General features: G+C 42.5%; 2 protein-coding genes across 2 annotated transcripts; both read left to right on the top strand.

Annotated features, from left to right (window-relative positions):
- Positions 1–11,823: 11,823 nt before the first annotated feature.
- Positions 11,824–12,510, top strand: LOC147523301 (uncharacterized). The gene has a single exon (XM_086570437.1). It carries the CDS (start codon positions 11,824–11,826, stop codon positions 12,508–12,510), a length of 687 nt encoding a protein of 228 aa, XP_086426563.1.
- Positions 12,511–14,133: 1,623 nt separating this feature from the next.
- LOC147523300 (uncharacterized) lies at positions 14,134–14,784 on the top strand. The gene has a single exon (XM_086570425.1). The coding sequence runs from the start codon at positions 14,134–14,136 to the stop codon at positions 14,782–14,784; it is 651 nt and encodes a 216-aa protein (XP_086426551.1).
- The last annotated feature ends 7,517 nt before the right edge of the window (positions 14,785–22,301 follow it).

The raw sequence follows: 22,301 nt of genomic DNA, 5'->3' as shown, positions 1-22,301 counted from the left end.
TCTAGAGTGTCCACATATCAAGGCTAATTACGAAAAATCAGGAGGAAAAAATTGTGAAAACTAAGAGTCTCACGAAATTAAAAATAAAACCCAAAACCTATTTCTTCTCCGCTCACTCATTCACTCATGGAAATCAACAATATTTCTTTAACTTTACAATAGAGCCCGTGTTAGAAGTAATTATTAAGCCAGATTCTTTCAGTGATAATGCGGTTCATTGTGCATGATAACGTGGTTAAAGACCATACGTTTCATGAGATGTAATAAGTTGCATTAGTGTAGGAGTTAAACATTAATGGGGATGTTGCAATAAGCAACATATAAATAAGGAATGTAATCACATTTCTAATCATCAAATGAATTAAACAATTCTTTCTTTCACCATTAGTAATCATTATTTGTTAGTTTGCATTTAAGAGAATAAGTTTCTTCTCTTGATCATTTGTCATCATTTTGTTGTCTAGTTACCCTTGTCGATAACATAGTGGTATTGGAGCCTTGTTAAGATAAAGGGCTAATTCCAACAACAATATGTTACAACCCCAACTCCCAAAGTTAGTGAGAAGAATTATAGTCAGTGGAGCATACAAATGAAGGGCTTATATGTGTCTCAAGATTTGTGGGAAATTGTCGAGTCTGGTTTTGTAGAGCCAGAGAGTCAAGCAAATCTCACGTAAAAGAACTCATTGAGTTGAAAGAAAGGCGAAAGAAAGACAAAAAGGCATTGTTATTTATCTACCAAGTTGTGGATGAAGTTATCTTCGAAAGAATCTCAGCTGCTACATCGTCAAAGCAAGCATGGGATATTCTTCATACTTCCTACAAAGGTGAGGAGAAAGTGAAAATGGCAAGACTACAAACTCTGCGTGGCGAGTTTGATATGTTGCAGATGAAGGAGTCTAAATCAGTTGAAGATTACTTCAACCATGTAATCTCTCTTGTTAATCAATTGAGATTAAATGGAGAAAATATTGAAGATCAAAGGGTTTCTGAAAAAATCCTTAGAAGCATGACCTGCAAGTATGAATACATTATGGTGGCGATAGAAGAATCTAAAGACTTGTCTACCTTGTCTTTGGATGGTCTTATTGGCTCTTTTCAATCTCGTGAGTTACAATTGAAGCAGTTTGACTCTTTTCCAGTTGAGCAAGCATTTCAATCACAAACTTCTTTTAGAGGGAGTTCTAGAGGAAGAAAAGGAGGATATAATCGTGGAAGAGGAAGGAGTTCTCATCAGAGTCATGAAAAAGGAGAACGAGAATCTTATTCTCAAGGCAGTACAAACAATTCTCATGGTAATACAAGAAACTACAGTCCTACGAGAGGACGAGGTAATAGAGGAAAAGGAATAGGACAATGCTATTCTCTAGTTGATGTCCAATGCTACAATTGAAATCGGTATGGACATACCAAGGCGTATTGCAAAGAGAATATGGAGGATGAAGGAAAAATTGAGTCCGATTTCATGCATCGAGCAGAGAAGGTGATGATATGGTTTTCGTTGCTCGCAAACCAAGTGGAGATGTTCGAGCTAACATTTGGTATCTTGACAGTGGTTACAGTAACCACATGACTAGAAACAAAGACGTGTTTGTCAATTTTGACAACATAGTCCAGTCTGAAGTTAGAATTGGTGATGATCGAAAGCTCTTAGCGAAAGGTTGTGGAGATGTTCTCTATCATGTTCTCTTTCTCTCTAAGAAAGGAGAACAGAAGAGAATATCAAATGTTCTCTATGTCCCAGAGTTGAATCACAATCTACTTAGTGTTGGCCAGCTCATTCGAAAGGGCCATGAAGTTCTTTTCAAGGGTAATCGGTGTGAAATTAGAAACAGGAACAACTATCTAATTACTAGGCTACAGATGTCCCAAAACAATATGTTCGCCTTGAACATTCAATATGATTCTTATTTGGTATGCTTAAGTGCGCTCATGAAGAACCCTTCGTGGCTATGGCATCTTCGATTTGGACACTTGAGTTTCAGCACTTTGTCATTAATGAACACAAAACATATGGTGAGAGGTATGCCTATGATTGATCGACAGTCGCAAGTATGTGAAGGATGTGTACTTGGAAAGCATCACAGAGGTTCTTTTCCTAAAGGGAAAGCCTGGCGAGTGTCTCATTTGCTAGAGCTAGTACACACTAATTTGTGTGGACCCATGAATATAATATCCTTAGTAGGTAACCGCTACTTTCTTACTTTAATTGATGACTACAGTAGAAAGATTTGGGTATACTTTCTCAAACAGAAATCTGAAGCATTTGGGTACTTCAAGACTTTTAAGGCTTTGGTTGAAAAGCAAAGTGGTTTCATGCTAAAGACTTTGCATTCCGATCAAGGTGGGGAGTTTACTTCAAATGAGTTTGAAGATTTTTGAAAGAAAACGGCATTCATCATCAAGTCACTGCTCGGTATACCCCACAACAAAATGGAGTGGTGGAACAGAAAAACATGACGATTATGGAACATGCTAGGAGTATGTTAAAAGCTAAGAGGATGCCTATTAAGTTTTGGGCTAAAGCTGTTGCATGTGTTATCTATCTCTTGAATCGCGGCCCATCAAAAAACATTCAAGATATGACTCCTCAAGAAGCTTGAAGTGGTTTCAAGCCATGTGTTAGCCACATGAGAATTTTTGGCAGCATTGCCTACTCTCACATTCCAGATGAGGTAAGGAAAAAGTTGGATGACAAGTCAGAGAAATGCATCCTAGTTGGATATAGTGAGAAGGCCAAAGCATACTAATTATTCAACCCAGTGACAAACAAAATTATTGTTAGTCAAGATGTGACATTCAGTGAAGAAGAATCATGGAGCTGGAAGGAAGGTGAAAAGCATAATGCAATTTTGCTTGATGTGGAGCCAGAAAAGCAAAGAGAAGCTATGACTCCTCAACCATTTACAAGTCCTCCATCTTCACCTTCATTATCTCCAGCGTCATCATCTTCGTCATCAGATGATGAGTGTCTTGAAAATATAGAGGAGGAGGGAGAAGAAAATATGCCAAGGAAGACTAACCGTCCACATCAGCCGTCTAAAAGGTATCCGTCAAGTGAATACGTTAAAATTACTTATGGTGGTATGAACTTTGCTTTGTTCGTAGATACCAATCCAATTACTTTTGAGGAGGCCAGAAAAGATGAAAGGTGGATTAAGGTTATGGACCAAGAGATTGAGTCCATTGAGAAAAACAAGACTTGGGAGTTAGTTAAACTTCCATAAGGCAAGAAGACCATTGGCGTGAAGTGGGTCTACAAGACCAAGTTGAATACGGATGTTAGTGTTGAAAAGTATAAAGCTCGATTGGTAGCCAAGGGTTACAAGCATAAGCAAGGAATTGACTACAATGAAGTATTTGCCCCCGTTGCGCATTTTGATATGATCCATATGGTGTTAGCACTAGCCACTCAGAATCAGTGGAAAGTCTATCAGATGGATGTGAACTCAGCATTTTTGCATGGTGTTTTGCATGAAGAAGTTTATGTTGATCAACCTCCTGGTTATGTGAAGAAAAATGAAGAAGTTAAGGTGTGCCGACTGAAGAAAGCCTTGTACGGCTAAATCAAGCACCAAGGTCCTAGTATAGTGAAATCGACAAGTATTTTCAGGAGAATGGGTTTCTCAAATGCCCATATGAACACACTCTCTACACCAAGAAGAATTCACAGGGTGAGATTCTCATTGCATGCATATATGTTGATGATTTGGTCTTTACTGGTGATGGTGTTCTCATGTTTGAAGATTTCAAAAAGTCCATGATGCAAAAGTTTGAGATGACAGACTTGGGCTTACTTCATTTCTTTCTCGGAATTGAAGTAGAACATAAGGAAGATGGTATTACTGTTTCTCAGAAGAAATATGTAATGGAACTGCTGGAAAGGTTTAGAATGGAGAATGCTACACCAATTAGCACTCCAATTGAAGCCGGTTTGAAGCTGAGTAAAAGTGATGGAAAGTTAATGGTGAATCCAACATTTTATCAAAGTCTTGTCAAAGGTCTTATGTATCTGACCACAACTAGACCAGATCTCACATATTCAGTAAGCTTTCTTAGCCAATTCATGGAGGCCCCTAGAGATGTTCATTGGGAGTTTGGAAAAAGAATTGTGAGGTATGTGAAAGGAACAGTAAATCATGGTCTCCATTATTTCAGTGTTGAAAATCCAAAGTTGGTTAGATATTGTGATAGTGATTGGGCTGGAAATGTTGACGATTGCAAGAGAACATCCAGGTATGTCTTTAACATCGGATCTAGTGTTGTTTCGTGGTCTTCAAAGAAGCAACAAGTTGTGGCACTCTCTACAGCCGAGTCTGAGTATATTGCTCTTGCTTCAGCCGGTTGTCAAGCAAACTGGCTAAGATGGATTCTGGAGGAAGTGAACCTGAAGCAAGCAGAAGCTACGGAAATATTGTGCGACAACAAAGCTACTATTTCCCTCTCCAAGAATCCAATGTTTCATGCAAGAAGTAAGCACATAAGGATGATGTGGTTCTTTTAGTGATTATTAAGCCAGATTCTTTGAGAAGTAATTATTAAGCCATATTCTTTTAGTGATGATGCGGTTCATTTGTGCATGGTATCGTGGTTAAAGACCATACGTTTCATGAGATGTAATAAGTTGCATTAATGTAGGAGTTAAACATTAATGGGGATGTTGCAATAAGCAACATATAAATAGGGAATGTAATCACATTTCTAATCATCGAATGAATTAAACAATTCTTTCTTTCACCATTAGTAATCATTATTTGTTAGTTTGCATTTAAGAGAACAAGTTTCTTCTCTTGATCATTTGTCATCATTTTGTTGTCTAGTTACCCTTGTCGGTAACACCCAATATATCCAATTGATTATGCTCGCGCTCATGATAGGAATTCAGTTTATAGCATGAGGTTCCTTATCTAAAAGCAATTCCTACTTTCAGGTAGTAGTGATCGAATCGGTATCTTGAACTGTAAGCTCTGCTTTCTCGATAATGTGTGTAGATTATGTCAAAGTCAGGGCAAAAGTCTAAGTTGATGATGAAGCCGAGACATCTTCCCAGAGAGATTGGAAATTCATCCTACTATCTATAATATAAGACAATAGGCGAGACGTCCGGACCATTCACGAATTTGATTGATAGGACGGGGAACTAAAGGTACGGATCCCCAAGGTATCTAGACAATGTGATGCAACAAGAGGTAGACAAAATAAATATTAGACAGTCTACTAAGGTAAATCTTTTCTTATAAGTATAACTCCCCCAAGTAAGGATAGATAGTGAAACCTTGAGGTTTAGGACTCACTTTGAACTTCCTTCCCTCTAGATAGATAGGTCAAATCCTTCCTCCATTCTTTTTCCTTATTTATTCAATTTTGTGTAAGCCAAGCTTTTGCTATTTATTTTTTCACAATTGTGATTAATGCTTCCCGGATCGGATGCTTGAAATTCCAGATTTATGGCTTGCTCCAGAATGCTTATTTCCCCAGGTACCATCTGACTCAAGGTTTAGCCCAAAAAAAGAGGGAAGGAGGGATTATTTTTGTTCTAGACTGACATCATCTTTGTTTTTGTCTTAGGAGGTCATTTTTGTTGAACATCATTCCATCCCGCAAGAGAGCCACCCTTAACCATATTTTGAAACACATAAAAAAAATTACTTCTGGGACCATGATATGCACCACCAGGGGTTGTTTTTTCGAAAGGAGTTTAACTCCTAGTTCTTCCAGCAACAATAGTTCTTGAAGCTTCAAGCAATGAAACAACCTCTGGCAACCATGGTTGATATTTCAAAGTTAACACCAACATATATACAGATTCATTATTGTAAGTTCTTGCATCCTCTTACAAACTTGATGAGTTCTTCCTTGCTCTTACAATTTTTTTTTTCTTTGCTCATTAGTTTTGGGATATCTGTTTTGACGCCAACTGGCTTTAAATAAATAATTGGGGTTTATCCCATCTAGTGGATAGTTGATTTCTCTAATTAGTGGATACATTTAGATGATGACAATTAGGTTACATTATGTTCAACAAGATTATTGAATAACAACATGTTAGCAAGTTGTACGTTACAATGTACGGTTTTATTTTTTCCCAAACTCATTAAGTTATTTTCTGCTCATTCAACTAGTTTTTTCATGAAAAATGACTATACCTAGGTAGTTTCTCTATACCTAGTAAATTGGTTGAGTAGTTCATATTTGTTTTTACCATTTTTTAGTTTATGGGTTCTTTTTTTTTACCCAAATGTCTATCTGTGAGATCTTCTCAGTGTAGAACTTTAAAAGAAATTAGGCCCATAGAAACGAAGCATTCAATATTTCAAATTAGATAGACTTAATAATAGTACTATAACATATGATCTCCAAGTTATGTCAATGTAACTACATGATAATGCATCCTTTTTGTGAGTGGATTTAGACGTAGTAGGATAAGTTTGCTATTTGATGTAATTGCACTCTAAATGTGGTGATTATTATTATTATGACAACATTTTGGTTAATCGTGGCTCTTTTTTATTTTGTGTAGCATGATTATTTATCGATCAAGAAGATTGATTAATCTACTTAATAGTTGTTCTTATGTCTCCGTGATGGAATTGGAAGTGTGGACAAGCTAAGGGCAAGAAAACAACTCATGTTGGTGGCACCAATTTTTTTTTTTTTTTTTTTTTTTTCAAATGAAAATTTTATTAATAATGAGAACAAGTTTTACAAATAATTAGGATAGGCGTGCAACAAGTTTTATTACTAATGAGAAGAAGTTTTTGTTTTTTTGTTCTTTTTTTCCCCATCTTCACTGAAAAGTGAAAATTTGTTTCTTCATATTGAATAAATAAAGAGAAGAAAACACACATCTCTCTCATGTGCTCCTGCCTTCTTCACGTTAAGGTATATCTCTATTTTGCGTTAGGAAATCAAAATAATATTTTGTGGGAATTTTGTGGGATTAAGGTTTGTTTTGATGTTGAGGTTTTTTCATCCCCTAAGCTAGCCTTACATGCTATTTTGTACTCATTTTCTATCTTCAATGGATCCATCTATTTTGCATTTGGGATTCAATGGTAATAAATTTTTAATGTTTTACGACTATTGTATGCTTGTATTGCTCTTACTGTCATCAGCTACACAAGTGACAAGAAAGGAAGTACTGCTGTGTTTTTGTACACCCAAGACTTGAAGTTGTTAGCTATCATAGTCGGGCCTGCAATGGAGTTAACTAATAACACATGTGAAATGCTCGGCATCCTGAGAATTATATAGGATGCCAAGTTTATCCAAGAGTGTCTAGGATCGTAAAGTCCTCCCTCAATTCTAGTTGGCACGGACAACAAAAGATGTGCTGAATTTGTGAACGGATTAGCAAAAGAAAATAATTCTAAACACTAGAGAAACATAGAGAGGAATAGATTGCTTATCAACGAGTATATTGGGGGGTTTTTCATGTTGTTCAAGTTAGGAGTGCTGAAGTTTGGCAAGCAAATTAATTATCTATGTAAAAACTATAGAGTTTTTTTAGATGGTGATGTACATAGATGGATATAGGGGGGTGCGTGTGGGGGCAGTCGCACCCCTTGAGATTAGAAAAACTCCACTACCACATAACTAATTGCCTAGAAAAATCTTCAAACTATAATGACTCCCCCTTCCCCTCCAATATATTTTTAACAAACTTCCACTACCGCACTCCCAAAAATTTCACAACTATAGTGAGAATATAATTAACAAAACAAATAGTATGAAAAAAAAAACTAATAAAAAATATTCCAATAAGCCAACGTTTTTTTTATTTCTCTTTTTGCCCTTACAAAATTATCATTTATTATTTATTTTGAGTCCAAAACCATTAAAGTGGGACAAATGTATCTATAAATGTTTGATGGGTTAATGAGACTAAAACAAATACCCAAATACCCAAAACCCTTCCCCAACAGAAGTCTCAGGTTCCCAACACAAAACAAATAAAAAACATCTTCTAATTCAACTGACACTTTACCTTCTGCCTCTGCTATACTAACCTAGAAGTGCCACATTGAGACAAATACATCTTTGAGATTGCAAAATAAGTACACAATGCGACAGTTTGAATCAACAATGGATTTAGGCAATGATGTGTAAGGCATGCATGTGGGACGCAAATAGCCTAGGAGATTCAAGCTTAGAAAGATCGGGAATTTGGTTTTTTGCATATAATTGGAGTTCAAGAAAAGGTGCAAAGAGATTGAAGTAGTTCCTTGCACTCATAAATTGATTCTCCTTTATTCTCTGCTAAGTCTATTTCTCTGCTAAGTCTATTGCTTGAATTTTAGATGTAGTGATAAGCACCCAAAAGTGTATTATGAAACCCCGTTGAGACATATAAATTTGGTTAACTATGTGTTTAATAATCATGAAATAAATATGTTTTCATACTTTTGCAGGTATTCCCAGTAAACATGGAAATATGGTTTAAACCTGCAATAAAGCACGAGGAACGACATATATATATATGAATTCTTTTCAAATCTGCGATAGAAGCATCAAACTTCCGAAGCTCCTACCTCTTGAACCAGGACTCCGAATGCGACAAGTGAGCTGCTCAGACAATCAGGGCGATGAACTCTACGCACAGGCGGGAAGTTGTAAAATTGCCCAAAGACCGGACCGCCACTGGACTACAGATAGGACCCACTTTGTGGGCCCACAAGATTGGATGAGTCATCAATCATGGAGCATGCCAAGACAAAAATGACAAATTATTGGTGCAAAGTTGACACTTTGCATGTAATTAATTAGATTATGTGTTAATAGTGAAAAAAAAGGCAAGGTGTCACTTTGTTTTAATGTGGTGGATAAAAATGAAGTAAATGTGGTTTGATGTTTCACATGGGAGGAAATGAAATGTCTCTCAAATGGAGAAGAAAACAAAACAAGGGGGGGACACTCCATTTACTCCCTTGACTTATTTTCCTTACCTTGTATTATTTTAGTTCCTTAGCCATTTTTAGTTTTTAGTTTTTGTTTTTGTAAGAAAGCTTGTAATAGTTTTTAATGGAGAAAACCTTAGTTTTCTTCTAGAAAATAAAAAGCAAGTGAGTTTAATTGGTTTTTCTTCTTCTTCTTTCTCTCTCTTTTTGTTCTTCTAGCTTGTAATTCATCATCCCAAGGATCATGAGCTAACTTCTCTTTTGGGGAGTTAATCCATCTCATGTGAGGGAGAATATTTGTGGTTGGCTTGGCGGGGTTGTTAGGAAGAACAACTAGACACGCATCTTATCCCAAAATGATAGTTGGTGTAGTGTCTAGTTAGGAATCAAAGTAATGAGCTTAGAGATAAGTCATTGCTTGGTTCCACTTGCTAGCATGTATGAACTCTTTAATGAGCCATACATGCTAGGGATCAAGTTTTCTTCCATTAGGGCTTGTCTATGAGTCTAGGAAGAATCAAATGAACTTGTTCAAATCAACAACTAAATGTTATTTTCACATGAGGAGGATTAGCTCTCCACCTTTTCTTTAGTAAATTGAATTTTGTATTAATTGCATGATTTCAAATCTTAATGTTTTTTCTTTAATGTTGTATAGGAAATAAACCTAGCAGTAGTAGGAAACTTACTCACTAGTTCCCTAAGAGTAACAACCAATTTGTAGCTGTCCTGGACTTTAGGTTGGTTCAATCCTTATTCAAACTTTACTTAAAACGAAGATCGCGTGAGTAAGGAACTTTGAGTTCGCTTGCGATCAAATTAGAGAGTCAAATCTCTAACGAGTAAAAAAAGCTAATATCAAAATGGGTTGCTGCCATTCTAAAGACCCAAGGACTGTGCTTGCAAACCTGGAATTGCTCAAGGGGAAACCCCCACTCATCCTTTTTCATATATTTCTTTTTCTTATGTTTTCTTCGTTTTTTTTTTTAAAAAAAATTCCCGCATTTTTGCTACTGATAAACATTCTGGTTTTGGTTGAACTAACAGGTTCCAAATGCTAGGACCTGGAAACTAGGCTACAACAATCACTAAGCTTTACCGCGGAAACATTTGGTCCATTTGTGCACGTTTCTTTTATTTGGTGGACTTGCGGGAAGCTTGCAGGTTCCAAATTTTAAATATTTTTGCATGCTTCACATGTATGTAGTTATTATGTTGTAGTTAATGGACTATATTTTGCGTATTAGGTTAGTAATATGTGTAGCGACCCAGTTTATGAGGGCCGAGGGTCTGGCGGGTAATGGAGCCAGGAAGAGGACGGGGTGTGGGACGACGAACATGCTATTTAAGACCGTGGACATGGAAGCCAAGTATGGAGGCCGAGAACCGAGGACCCGATGAATGAGAGATGGCGCTTGAAGGCTAGCTGACATGGAATTGAACCATCTGGACACGTGCCTAGCAGAAATAAGGGCGAAACCCTAACGTCGTACGGGAACTTAACACATGGAAATCCATAGACCGCAAGATGAATGGACAGATGGAGGGCCCAAGGGAGAGTAGGGGAATTATAAATAGAATAGTAGAGGAGGAGAAGAGATAGGTCACAACATTTGGCGCCGTCTGTGGGGAGAGAAAAGAAAGAGAGAGTGAAAAATAGTGAGATGGCAACAAAAAGAAGAGTGGGGCGACCAAAAAAGGCGACAGTCGCCGAGACGGACGTGGAGTCAATAAGGAACGAAGGGGAGGAGCAGGATAGGGAAGAGACAGTAATGTCTGGAGCTGAGAAAACAAGGTTGTTGCATGAGGAAATATCGAGGTTGAGGGAGAGAGAAACAATAGAGGAGTCGGAAAGGGAGTTATCTAGAGTAGGGAAAAAGGAGGAAGGGGGAACTGATGCGGAAGAACAAACGGGGGTGGGGCTCACTAAGGAACAAGTCAAGGAAATGATAGCCAGCGATCTGAAGGCTAGCTTGGGACAGACCAAGGGAGTAGGAGGTACGGCGAGTCAGGTGGTGGCGGGGTTGAATCGCAACCCACTGGCAGATTTGATATGGAAGTCGGAAGTGCCGAAGAGGTTCAACCAGCCAAGGTTTGAGAGGTATGATGGAATGGGAGACCCAGCTGACCACATTCATCATTTCCGGCAGCAGATGTCGTTGTGGTAGGAGCCGCGGTACGACGGACTAAGATGTATGATGTTCCCGGCAAGCTTAAAAGGGGGAGCATCCGATTAGTATTACAGGTTACCTTCTAAGAGTATTAATAACTTTCAGGAGTTGGAGCAGGCGTTCATTGATCACTTCATACACCAAAAGAAGCATGTGGTGGACATCGCGGCCTTGTTCAACGTAAGGCAGAGGTCTGCGGAGTCAGTGAGAGATTTCTTGTGTAGATTCAAGGCGGAGACTTTGAAAGTGGAGAATCTAGACGAAAGGATGGTGGTGATAGCTTTCGAGAGAGGGTTGCTCCGGGAACAAGGGTACATGAGTCGGTAGCAAAGAATGAGATAGCAACACTATAGGACTTGTATCCGAGGGTGGAAAAGTACATCGTCTGAGGACACCATGCGAAGGAGGTGAGAAGGCCGGGGAAAGGCGGTGTTATCGTTGGACAAAGCCGGAGGGCGCCGGCAATATGAACCCTCCGACAAAGGGGCAGCTGGTATTTATCGAAGGGGCCGCCCGGAGGGGCGAGAGAAGAGGCTAGGAGGGAGAGTCGAGACAAAAAGCCCTATCGCGAGGAAGAGCAAGTGCCACTGAATAAGTCGTTGAGTGAAATATTACCGTTGATTCAGAATTTGCAGGGGTATGAGGGTCCGCAAACCAAGCCAGTGGAGGTACAAGGCAGACCTTATTGTGCTTATCATCAAATACACAATCATGAGACGAACGGCTGCTATGCGTTAAGGTGGTTAATTCAAAGGATGATAGGAAAGGGATTATTGAAGGAGTTTGTAGCGAAAGGGGAAAAAGGGGAGCAGGCGCCTACCCAGGGGAGGATACTGGGAACGATCAACGTGATCTTCAATGGAGAGATATTGAGCCACAATGCACACCGCGACAGAATAAGGCGAGCGGCAAGTGTACAGCAAGTACATGAGACAGCAGGGCAGTCGCGGGCGGATTACTGGGTCGCGAAAGGAAGGAAGAGTATAACGTTCACCGACGCGGACCTCCGAGCCATCGACTCCCCGCATGAGGACGCGTTGGTGGTCACGGTGACTATGGGAAATTACATAGTAAAGAGGGTGTTGGTGGACTGCGGCAGTGCTGTGGATTTACTATTTAGAGGGGCAATGGAAGAAATGAAGATAGAAAGGAAGCAGCTGAAACCCTCACCAACAAATTTGTATGGGTTCAACGGGAGCATGATGGAACCCTTGGGGGAGCTCTTGCTCCTAGTGACTGCGGGACCTGTTACGGTGTTTTCAAGGTTCAAGGTGGTGGATGCCGACTCGCAGCACAACGCCATCCTAGGGAGGAGGTGGATTCACGAGATGAAAGCAGTTCCCTCCACTTACTACCAAGTGATTCGGTTCCCTACCCCTGCCGGGGTACAAAGGTCCGCGGGGATCAGGTGTCGGCAAAAAATAGCCACCAGAGTACAATGAAGAGATTGATCCGCGGGTCAGAGGAAGAGACCTCGCGGTCCAGGAAGAGGCAGGCATAGCAATTACAGTGCCCCGTCGGGGAGGGATCGGCGGAGTTAATAGAAGGAACGAAGACCTTGGATGAGTTAGAGGTAGTAAACTTGGGGGAGAACGGTGAAGAGAAGTTCACATCAGTGGGGTCCAGTCTATCTGAGGAATGGAAGAGCAAATTAGTACGGTTCTTGTCTGCTAACCAAGATGTGTTTGCCTGGATGATCGAGGAAGTCACTGGATTGGACCCGGAGTTCGCATGTCATAAGTTACATATGAGGGGGGACACGAAACCAGTAAGACAGAAGATGCGAGGGATTAGACCGAGGTACGCCGAAGGAATTCGCGAGGAGGTCGCGAGGTTGAAAGGGGCAGGTATAATACAAGAGGTGTCATTTACCGACTGGTTGTCAAATGTGGTAGCGGTACCTAAGAAGAATGGCAAGGTGCGGATAAAGCGCCGACTTCACGGACGTGAATTCAAAATGTCCCAAAGATAGCTACCCCATGCCGAGAGTAGACGAGCTGGTAGATACTGCGCAGGGTTTAAAGTGTTTTCTTTCATGGACGCGTCAATGGGATATAACCAGGTGGCCATGTATGGGCCAGATCAGGAAAAGACAGCCTTCGTGGTGGAAGGTGGGACATACCGTTACACAAGAATGCCGTTTGGATTGAAGGACACCGGGGCCACATTTCAGTGGCTTGGGGAGAAAATGTTCGAAAGCAAGATCCGAAAGGGGATTGAGATTTACATAGACGACATGGTGGAAAAGAGCATGTCGGAGGAAGAGCATCTAGAGGGTTTGAAAGAGACATTTAAAATACTGCGGTTATACAATTTAAAACTTAATCCAGAGAAATGTACGTTCGGCGTCACTACGGGGAAGTTCCTAGGATACATAGTTACTCACCGGGGAATAGAAGCCAACCCCAAGCAGATAAGGGCCCTAGTGGAGATGTCGTCGCCTCAGGATGTCAAGGAGGTGCAAAGACTTACGGGAAGGGTCGCGGCTTTGAATAGATTCATCTCGAAGTCATCAGATAAGTGTAGGCCGTTGTATCGGTTGCTGAGAAACACGTGGGATTTCGAATGGACCCCGGAGTGCGAGAAGGCGTTCCAAGAGTTAAAGGGTTATTTAGGTAAGGCCCCTATGCTGTCGCGACCGGAACAGGGGGAGAAGTTGTACTTATATTTGGGGGTCACGGAGTACGCCATTAGCTCGGTACTAGTCAGAATTGTGGGTAAATTGGAAAAGCCGGTGTACTTCCAAAGTAAAACACTGCTGGAAGCCGAGACCAGATATAGTAGAATAGAGAAATATGCCTTGGCATTGGTGTTCTCGGCCCCGGTTGAAAAACCGAGGCGACTTTTGGTGGTGACAAATTTGCCGCTAAAGCAAGCAGTGGTGGTGAAACAAATTTGCACGCGATACGATTAAATGAAGCATTGAAAGTCGGAGGAAGTCGGGGAAGGATGCTTGAAATGGGCCGAAAGGATCATGGAACAGGATTGGTTGGACCCACGGAAAGGAATGGATGGAGATAGAATTAACCATGAAGGCTGGGGTTCGCGGAAAACATCAAATAACCATGGGCCGGGTTGCGGCATCAAATAAAGAGGAGGAAGTAATAAAAGTAATAGTGGGCATGAGAATGGTAGAAGAGGTGGGGGTGAAAGAATTGACAGTGTATTCCAACTCAAATTTGGTAGTGTGTCAGGCAAACGGAGGGTTTGTAGCGCGGTGCCCACGCATGGCAAGATATTTGGAAGTGCTGCAAAAGAGGGCTGCCGGGTTTGCGAAGGTTAAGTTCATACACTTGGGACGCGGTGAAAACAGACATGCCGATGCCCTAGCATACGTGGCGGCCGCAATCCCTAAATCGGAAGAGAGGGTGATAAAGGTAAAGCGATTGGAGAAACCTAGTACAGAGGAGGGGGAAGAAAGAGTGGCGGAGATATGTCAGGCAGAGGAGGAAGAAGGGGGATGGATTATACCCATCAAGAGTTTTTTGTCGGGGGACGTAGTGAAAGATAAAGGGGAGAAAAGGAGACTGGAGCAGACGTCTCGGAGATACGTGCTCATAGAGGGGGAGCTATATCGAAGGAATTTCAGTGGGCCTTTGTTAAAGTGTCTCGGGCCGAAGTTAGCCATAGAAGTGCTAGCGGAGTTGCATGGGGGAGACTGCGGAAGTCACTCAGCGGGCAGAACAACAGCGCACAAATTGATATCACAGGGCTAGCTTTTGGCCACACATGAAAAGGGATGCCGTGGACTATGCTAAACGATGTGAGAAGTGCCAGAAGTTCGCTCAGATGATCTTTGCACCAGCGGAACCATTACATAGTGTGTCAAGTCCGTAGCCTTTTGTGATGTAGGCAATGGATATAGTGGGTCCGCTGCCCATGGCTACCGGCAAAAGGAGATTCATGTTGGCGGCCACAAATTATTTCACCAAATGGATTGAGGCAGTGGCCCTACAACAGGTCAAGGAAACTCATGTGATCAAGTTCTTGTGGGAGAATATCATCTGTAGATTTGGGTTGCCATATAATATCATAGCAGACAATGGAACCCAGTTCACCGGGTCCAAGGTGAAGGCGTTCTTGCAAGCATACAAGGTGAAGCAGGGGTTCTCAGCCCTATACAATCCAGAAGGCAATGGGCAGGCAGAGCCTTCCAACAAGGCCATTATGAACAATCTCAAAAAGAAGCTAGAGGATAAGAAAGGAGTGTGGGCAGATGAGCTGAGTCATGTTCTATGGGCATACAGGACCATGCCTCGAACATCAACGAGGGAAACTCCCTTCTCTTTGGCTTACAGGGTAGAGGTCGTGATTCCCACGGAAATGGTAGCAGCCACAACGAGGACAAGGGCGGTGGAGACGGGGCTGAACGAGGGCATACTGGCAGCGGATATGGCTTTAGCAGAAGAGAGAAGAGATGAGGCGCGAATCAGACTAGAGGAATATCACCGCAGCCCTCAGAGACGTTATAACAAGATAGTGAAGCCGCGACAGTTCAGGGTAGGGGATGCCGTATTGTGACGGGTGACGCAGAGTACCAAGAGAGAGAATGACGGAAAGCTCGGGCCGAACTGGGAGGGGCCCTATACAGTGGTCGACGTAGGAGGAGCTGGTACTTACAAGCTAAGAACAGCGGAAGGAAAAGTGCTAGAAAAGCCATGGAATGTGAGAATGTTAAAAAAGTTTCATGTTTGAATATAACGAAAGTCCAGAATGATACACTGGAGCTATTTGTAAATATATAATACAATGGCACTTTTGAAGGAGTAAATTTCACCATCCTACATAAACTGCAACAGTCAGGCTAAACACAGGTGAGGGCAAGAGACGCCCGAGGACGAGAGGTCCACCTCAAGATAGAGCCGCGGATCTGGGAGAGCTGTCCGCGGAAGAAAGGCATACGCTGCACCGGGGGCAAAGAGAGAAGCCCAGCGGTAGGCGAAGCCACTCCAAAAGAGGCTGCGGTGGGGAGGAGCCTTCCGTGGTCGAATGGTTCAAATCGGGTCCACGGCAGGTCGAGCTGCCCCGATGGAACTTGGAGTCAACGAGTGACTCCGAAGGGAAGAAAGACATTCCCGAGCGAGGGACGGGGATCACACATGGGGAAGAAGAGAGAAGGCCCCAGCGTAGATAATGACGAAGTGAGAAGGAATAGAGACAAGAAATGACGAACAGCAGCATGCCAGACAAAGCAGCAATTAAAACTAAGAGATCATACATGTAATCGGAAAGAGTGAAACAGTTTCTAATCACACCAACATACAAGTGAAAGGGAAAGAACAAACAAGATTAGTGGCACACTTAGTTGGAAGAGTAAGTTACAAAATAACTAATACAATAACAGACAGCCAACGTGGGGCTAGTCTAAATTCTGCACCAGATCTTCGGCAAGAGGAGCATGGTCGAGAGCACTCGAGTCGGGGCCCGGGGAGGCCGGCCCAAAACAGAATCTTCAGGCAGCGGATCGAGGAGGGCAACGTCAACTGACCCCGAAACAAGCGGCTCTGCGGCAATGGGGACCGCGTCTGCTGGATCTTCCGACATGGGAGAGGGGGGCCTTTCGGGGAGGAGTCGGCCTTCTTTGAGTAAACGCACATGTTCCTCAGCAAGCTTCTTGGCCACCCGTTTGTCAGCTTGAGCCTTGAAGCTTATCCGCAGCTACTCCATGTCCTGAGTGTGTTGCAGAAGGAGAGCGGCCGTATTCTCCTTATGTTGGAGGACAAGGGCGTCCCGTTGTTTGCTTAGGCGGTCGTTCACTCCGTCCATGAAGGCCTGGTGGGAAGCTTCAGCGGTCCTCAGTTCATCCTCAGCTCGGAGTTTGGCCATGTCCGCGGCCGACAAATCAGCTTGGAGGCGCTCACAGGTGGCCCTTAGTCCATCAGGGCCGCCGACCTCCTTCTCCAAGGATTCCACAGAACTCAGGGAAAAGAAGAGGCCGCGGATCATATAGGCCATGTCCAGGCTCACCTAGCAAGGGAAGAGCAGTCAAAATAAGGGGCAAAGCAAAAAGTGTAAAGTGGGCAAGAGAGACATACCTTCTCCCAGCCGGCATACAAAGAGGTGCGATGTTGTTCAAAGGTCCCAGAATCAGCATAAGCTAAGTCGCGGGGAAGATGGGAGCCGTAGAACATGGCTGAGGCCACAGCAGGGTTTTCTAGAGCAAAATCCTCTACATTGACCGAGCGGCCGCGCACCTTGAAGTGGGGGCGGAAAGTTTCTGGAGTCGCAGACCAGGGAGAGAGCGAGCGGATTCTTTGCCGGGCCGCTGTGGATGTGGAGAGGGCGGAGGAGCCGCAGAAAGGCTTGCGGTAGGAGAAGACCTGCGGCGCTTATGGGGGGGCTCTTCAGAGGAGAGATCCGCGGACGTGTGGGGGACAGCAGAGGCCGGACAGCCATGGAAGGAGGGACTTGATCCATGTCATCTAAGTCATTTGCCAAACAATTTTGATCTTGGAGACGCCCATGGGGAGGTGATGAGTCGGCTGGAGGGGAATTGGGGGGAATATATTGATCGTCCCAGTCAGTAAGGGAACGGAAGGAAGGAGATGTATATTGGCGGGGCCGAGAAGGAAGGTGTGCGGTGGACCTTCTGACTATCTCCTCTAGAGCCCGAGCCCGGGCCTGAGACTTGGTGGTTTTACGAGTGAAACCGCGGCGGCGAGGTTTACTTTGGGAAGGATGGGAGGCGGATAGTGAGGACGGTGAAGGACGAGGCTTTCGTTCTTTTGGGGGCGGAGGACGATAAAAGGGAGCTGAATATTTACCCAAGGTGTGCAGAGAGGGGTCAGTCAGTAAGGGGGTTCCATGAGAGGGATCTATGCCGAGGACTTCCGCTTGAGAAGAGCCCAGATTGCGGATTTGTTCAAAGATTGCAGACTTCAGGCCGACGTAAAATCGGGATTTGGAGTCGGACTTCCAACCTGCACAGGAGAGAAGTAGAGATAAGGAGTGAGTCCGCAACATAGTCAACATAAGAAAGAGAGGCAGTAAAGCGAACTCACCACGAGGCATGAAGGTGAGATGGTTGAGAGTCACTTCAGATGGAACCTCCGCGGACAAGAAATTACCAGAGACATACAGGGGGTAGTGATGCAAAGTTTTGTCCGAGGTGGTGAGTTTGAGAATGAAGGACTGTTTACCGAGACGGACACAGAAAGAGTGGTACCCAACGCTCACATCTTTGGTACTTTTGCGTATGTAATAGTGAGAAATTATGTCGCGGAGGACTATTCGGGGCTCGTGGTGGAGGTTATAATAGTTCGCGGCATACATGATACGCCAAAAATTGTCGATACCCTGGCAAGGGGGAATGTTGAAGTGGTTACATACTTCGACATCTAGTCGAGATAGCGGTAGTCGCAAGCCAGAGACAATTTGGCCGACTGTGACCACGAGGCATCCAGGTTTGGGGGGAACTAGATGAGGGAAGTGAGTCACGTCGGGCATGTGCTCGAGGAGAATGTCGTCTGGGATGCCATAGCCAACCCTAATCGCTTCTAGATTAGGTCGACGGGAGCGTGGGGGAGGCGGTGGAAGTTTGAAAGGCCGCCCAGTGGTGGAGGGGGTGGCGGTGGGATCAGCGAGGAGAAGACTCTCCGCATGACCACTAATGAGTCGGACCGGACCGTCGGATTGGGAATCCGACATGGGAGGGAGCTAAGGAATATGAACGGTTTACGAAAAGAAATGCGAAAATTAAAGAGAAAAGATTACCAACCTGGTGCACCAATCCAGCAGCAGAGGCAAACGTTTAAGCAGGCGAAGTGTGTAGAGTGGAGGAGTGGGAGGAAAACTAGAAAGGGGAAGGAGTTGACTGTAAAAAGGGGCGAGAGTAGAGTGGAAGGAAAGTGGAAGGTTCAAAAATGGCGTCTGGTAAGGAAGAAGTAGAAGGGTGAGAAAGAAATGAGAAGGAAAGAAGGAGTAAGTAGAAGTTGAAGCGTGGAGGGGGTAAAAGGGGAAAGGAATAGGATCGAAAACCAAGGGGCCGTCAGTTGAACCAGAGGAAAGGTGACACGTGGGGGAGCAAGAAACGAGGCGACCCGAACCAAGCACGCGGGTGACACGTGCGTCAGTAATAGAAAGGTGTGCAGCAGAAGTTACGGAAAAAGGCAAATGATTTGAGTTCTCGAGCTCACGAACATTCGGGAGGTTCGCGAACTCGAGAGGGGGCATTGTAGCGACCCAGTTTATGAGGGTCGAGGGTCTGGCGGGTAATGGAGCCAGGAAGAGGACGGGGTGTGGGACGACGGACATGCTATTTAAGACCGTGGACATGGAAGCCAAGTATGGAGGCCGAGAACCGAGGACCGACAGCGGAGAGCCGCGGCGCGGAAGGCTAGCTGACATGGAATTGAACCATCTAGACACATGCCTAGCAGGAGTAAGGGCGAAACCTTAACGTCGTACGGGAACTTAACACATGGCAATCCATAGACCGCAAGATGAATGGACAGATGGAGGGCCCAAGGGAGAGTAGGGGAATTATAAATAGAATAGTAGAGGAGGAGAAGAGATAGGTCACAACAATATGCATGAATCATGTGAATACGCCTGTGAATATATATATGTGGTTAACTGGTCATGAATTACATATTAATATATATATACATACAAATGGAACTGTTTTGCATGTTTATATATATATATATATATATATATATATATATATATATATATATATATATATATATATATATATATATATATGTCACATGTTTAGCATATATATTACCGAATGAGTGATTATTTGCATGTTAGCATCTATAACTTAGGAGTTATACATAGTAATTAGGATGTTTTTGGTATTTTGGCCATAACTTTGGCTATGGTTCTCTGAATCACGCTGCGTGTGAGCTCAATTCGGAAATATCTCGACGGCGCGCACGCTGTCACCACCAAGCAAACACCAAGCTTTGCTCGGTGGAGGTCATTTTCGAGGTCAAAATCAACTGTTTTCCCCTCCAAAATCATCATTTTTGAAAATGGTGTTGTTTTAATAAATCGATTTTGTCAAGAAAAAGGAGAACATTCCAACGAGGGTTAAAATCTGAGTTGGGTAAGTTGTTTCTAAACCCTACGAGGTAAAACTGCTCTCTATATGACACTCGCAATCTCAATGAGCATTGTCGAAATCGAATTATTATGCAATACAAGAGTCGTATTTTAGTTTATGTATAATACTTTGCATGTTTAGTTTTGTCGTATTATTCTGCGTATGTATACTATATTCGCATGCTAATGTATTTAGATACGTATGAGTGATTCAAATTTGCCTGTTACTGTTGATATACGTTTACGTAATATCGATTTACAAATTAGCGTACATATACGTATTACTGATGTATATTTGCCTGTACGTATGGAAGTATTTATCGATGACACAAGCTTGCCTATTCGTATAGCTATACGTATGAGTAGAGTATCTTCACATGCTACTGCACCTAGTATTGTATGAGTAGATCGTATTTGCATGTTTGTATTTTAACCCTTGCATAAATCTTAAAAAATAATTAATTAATTAATTAATTAAATAAATAATTAAAAAAATTAAAAAATTAAAAAATTAAAAAATTAAAAAAAAAATATTAAATTAAAATTAATACTGCCTTTGCATAAATTTTAATTCCATAAATCTTAATCATATTCCAATGGTGTCTAGGAAACTTGAAAGATTGAGGTTACTTAATTAGAACCGTGCTTGCACGGAAAGCCTCCCTCATATCTCTCTTGTGACCTAGGCCGTTGGTTTATGCACACGTATTCCTAGCTTCACTTCGCACGTTAGCTAGCGGTTTAGGCATATGTTGTTTCAACTCTAATGCTTTAAGATAATAATAAAATTCGAGTCCTACTAAATTCTTTACGTCGGTTAGATCTAATTTTATGTTTGCATGAGATTAAGGTCCGGTTCCACTAAAGAAATTGAACATACCTATCGTCGAAAAAAATACAATAAGCAATTGCGTAAGTTCTCACCTAAAAATTGTTCTTCTTCCTCGCTAATTACCTCCATCACAATCCTTCGCCGCCATCAACTTCGTCATTATGGCGACGATCCTCCACCCAGAGAGAAGCCCCTCTCGGACTTCTATCTTGCATTACAAGAAGGACCTTCTTCCCCAAGATCAAACTTGAGGACATTGTCGGTGATTTTTGTATCCCACCAAACGTTTTCAGTTTGTTACCTATATATCATGGTTTGGAGCACGAAAAACCTTACAATCATCTTCGTGAGGTTTCAACAAGTGGCAACAACATTTCACCATCCAGCCAGATTCTAAGGAACAACTCTTGCTTCATTTGTTTCCATTCACTTTTAGCGGAAAAAGCGTCAATCGGCTAGCGGGACAACAGACCCACGATCCATAGATACATGGAATAGACTAGTTCAAGCTTTCATGCTTCAGTTTTACACTCGAGAAAAAACAACCGAAATGCTTGAGAAAATTCAATTCTTTTCGTCAAAATCCTCATGAATCCTTTTTACGTAAGCATGGAGTCGTTTTATCGATCTTACGTTAGAATGTCCTCATCACCAACTAGACAAAGTTGTCCTTGTTGTTCATTCATTCTTTAATGGTCTTTTTGATTGATCATCAAAAGAAACTCTTGATATAATGAGCGGTGGTTGCTTCATGGACAAAGGAGCCGAAGCTTATACTTTTCTTGAAAAACAAGCGAAAAAAGGTACACACTGGGGTAACACTGAGTCGTCTCGGTCATCAAAGGACAATGTTACAAAGGCCACATCTATTTTTGAGGTAAAACCCGATCCCGAAATAAAAAATTTGATAGAATCCCTAACTAAAAAAGTAGATGCCCTTGTAGTTCAAGTAAACGATCAACTACCAAAACCAGTCATGAACGTTGACACTGCCCCATGTGTCCTTTGTTTTAGTCCTGACCATCCTGATGCATATTGTCCCTTGTTATATGCTTCCCCTACTAAACAATTGGAGGAGGCATGTCCATTCAACATTCCCAATGCACCGTGGAGACAACATCCGAATTTCGCTTGGCGCCAAAATAACCAACAAATAGGGGCTCCTCCAGGTTTCGCTATTCCACCTGTTCGACCTACCAACAATTTTATTCCATACCGCCAAGGAAATAATCAACAATACCAACAAGGTCAATTTCAAAATAATTCCAATGCTAACTATCAAACCAATCGCAGCCTTGTTCCAACTAATCTAGATCCCAACTTTAATCAACAACTTCTCAGCAATAATCA

The sequence above is a fragment of the Coptis chinensis genome, chromosome 1, assembly GCF_015680905.1.
Source record: "Coptis chinensis isolate HL-2020 chromosome 1, ASM1568090v1, whole genome shotgun sequence".
In the NCBI taxonomy this organism is placed as follows: Eukaryota; Viridiplantae; Streptophyta; class Magnoliopsida; order Ranunculales; family Ranunculaceae; genus Coptis; species Coptis chinensis.
This window is presented reverse-complemented; position numbering and strand designations above follow the sequence as displayed.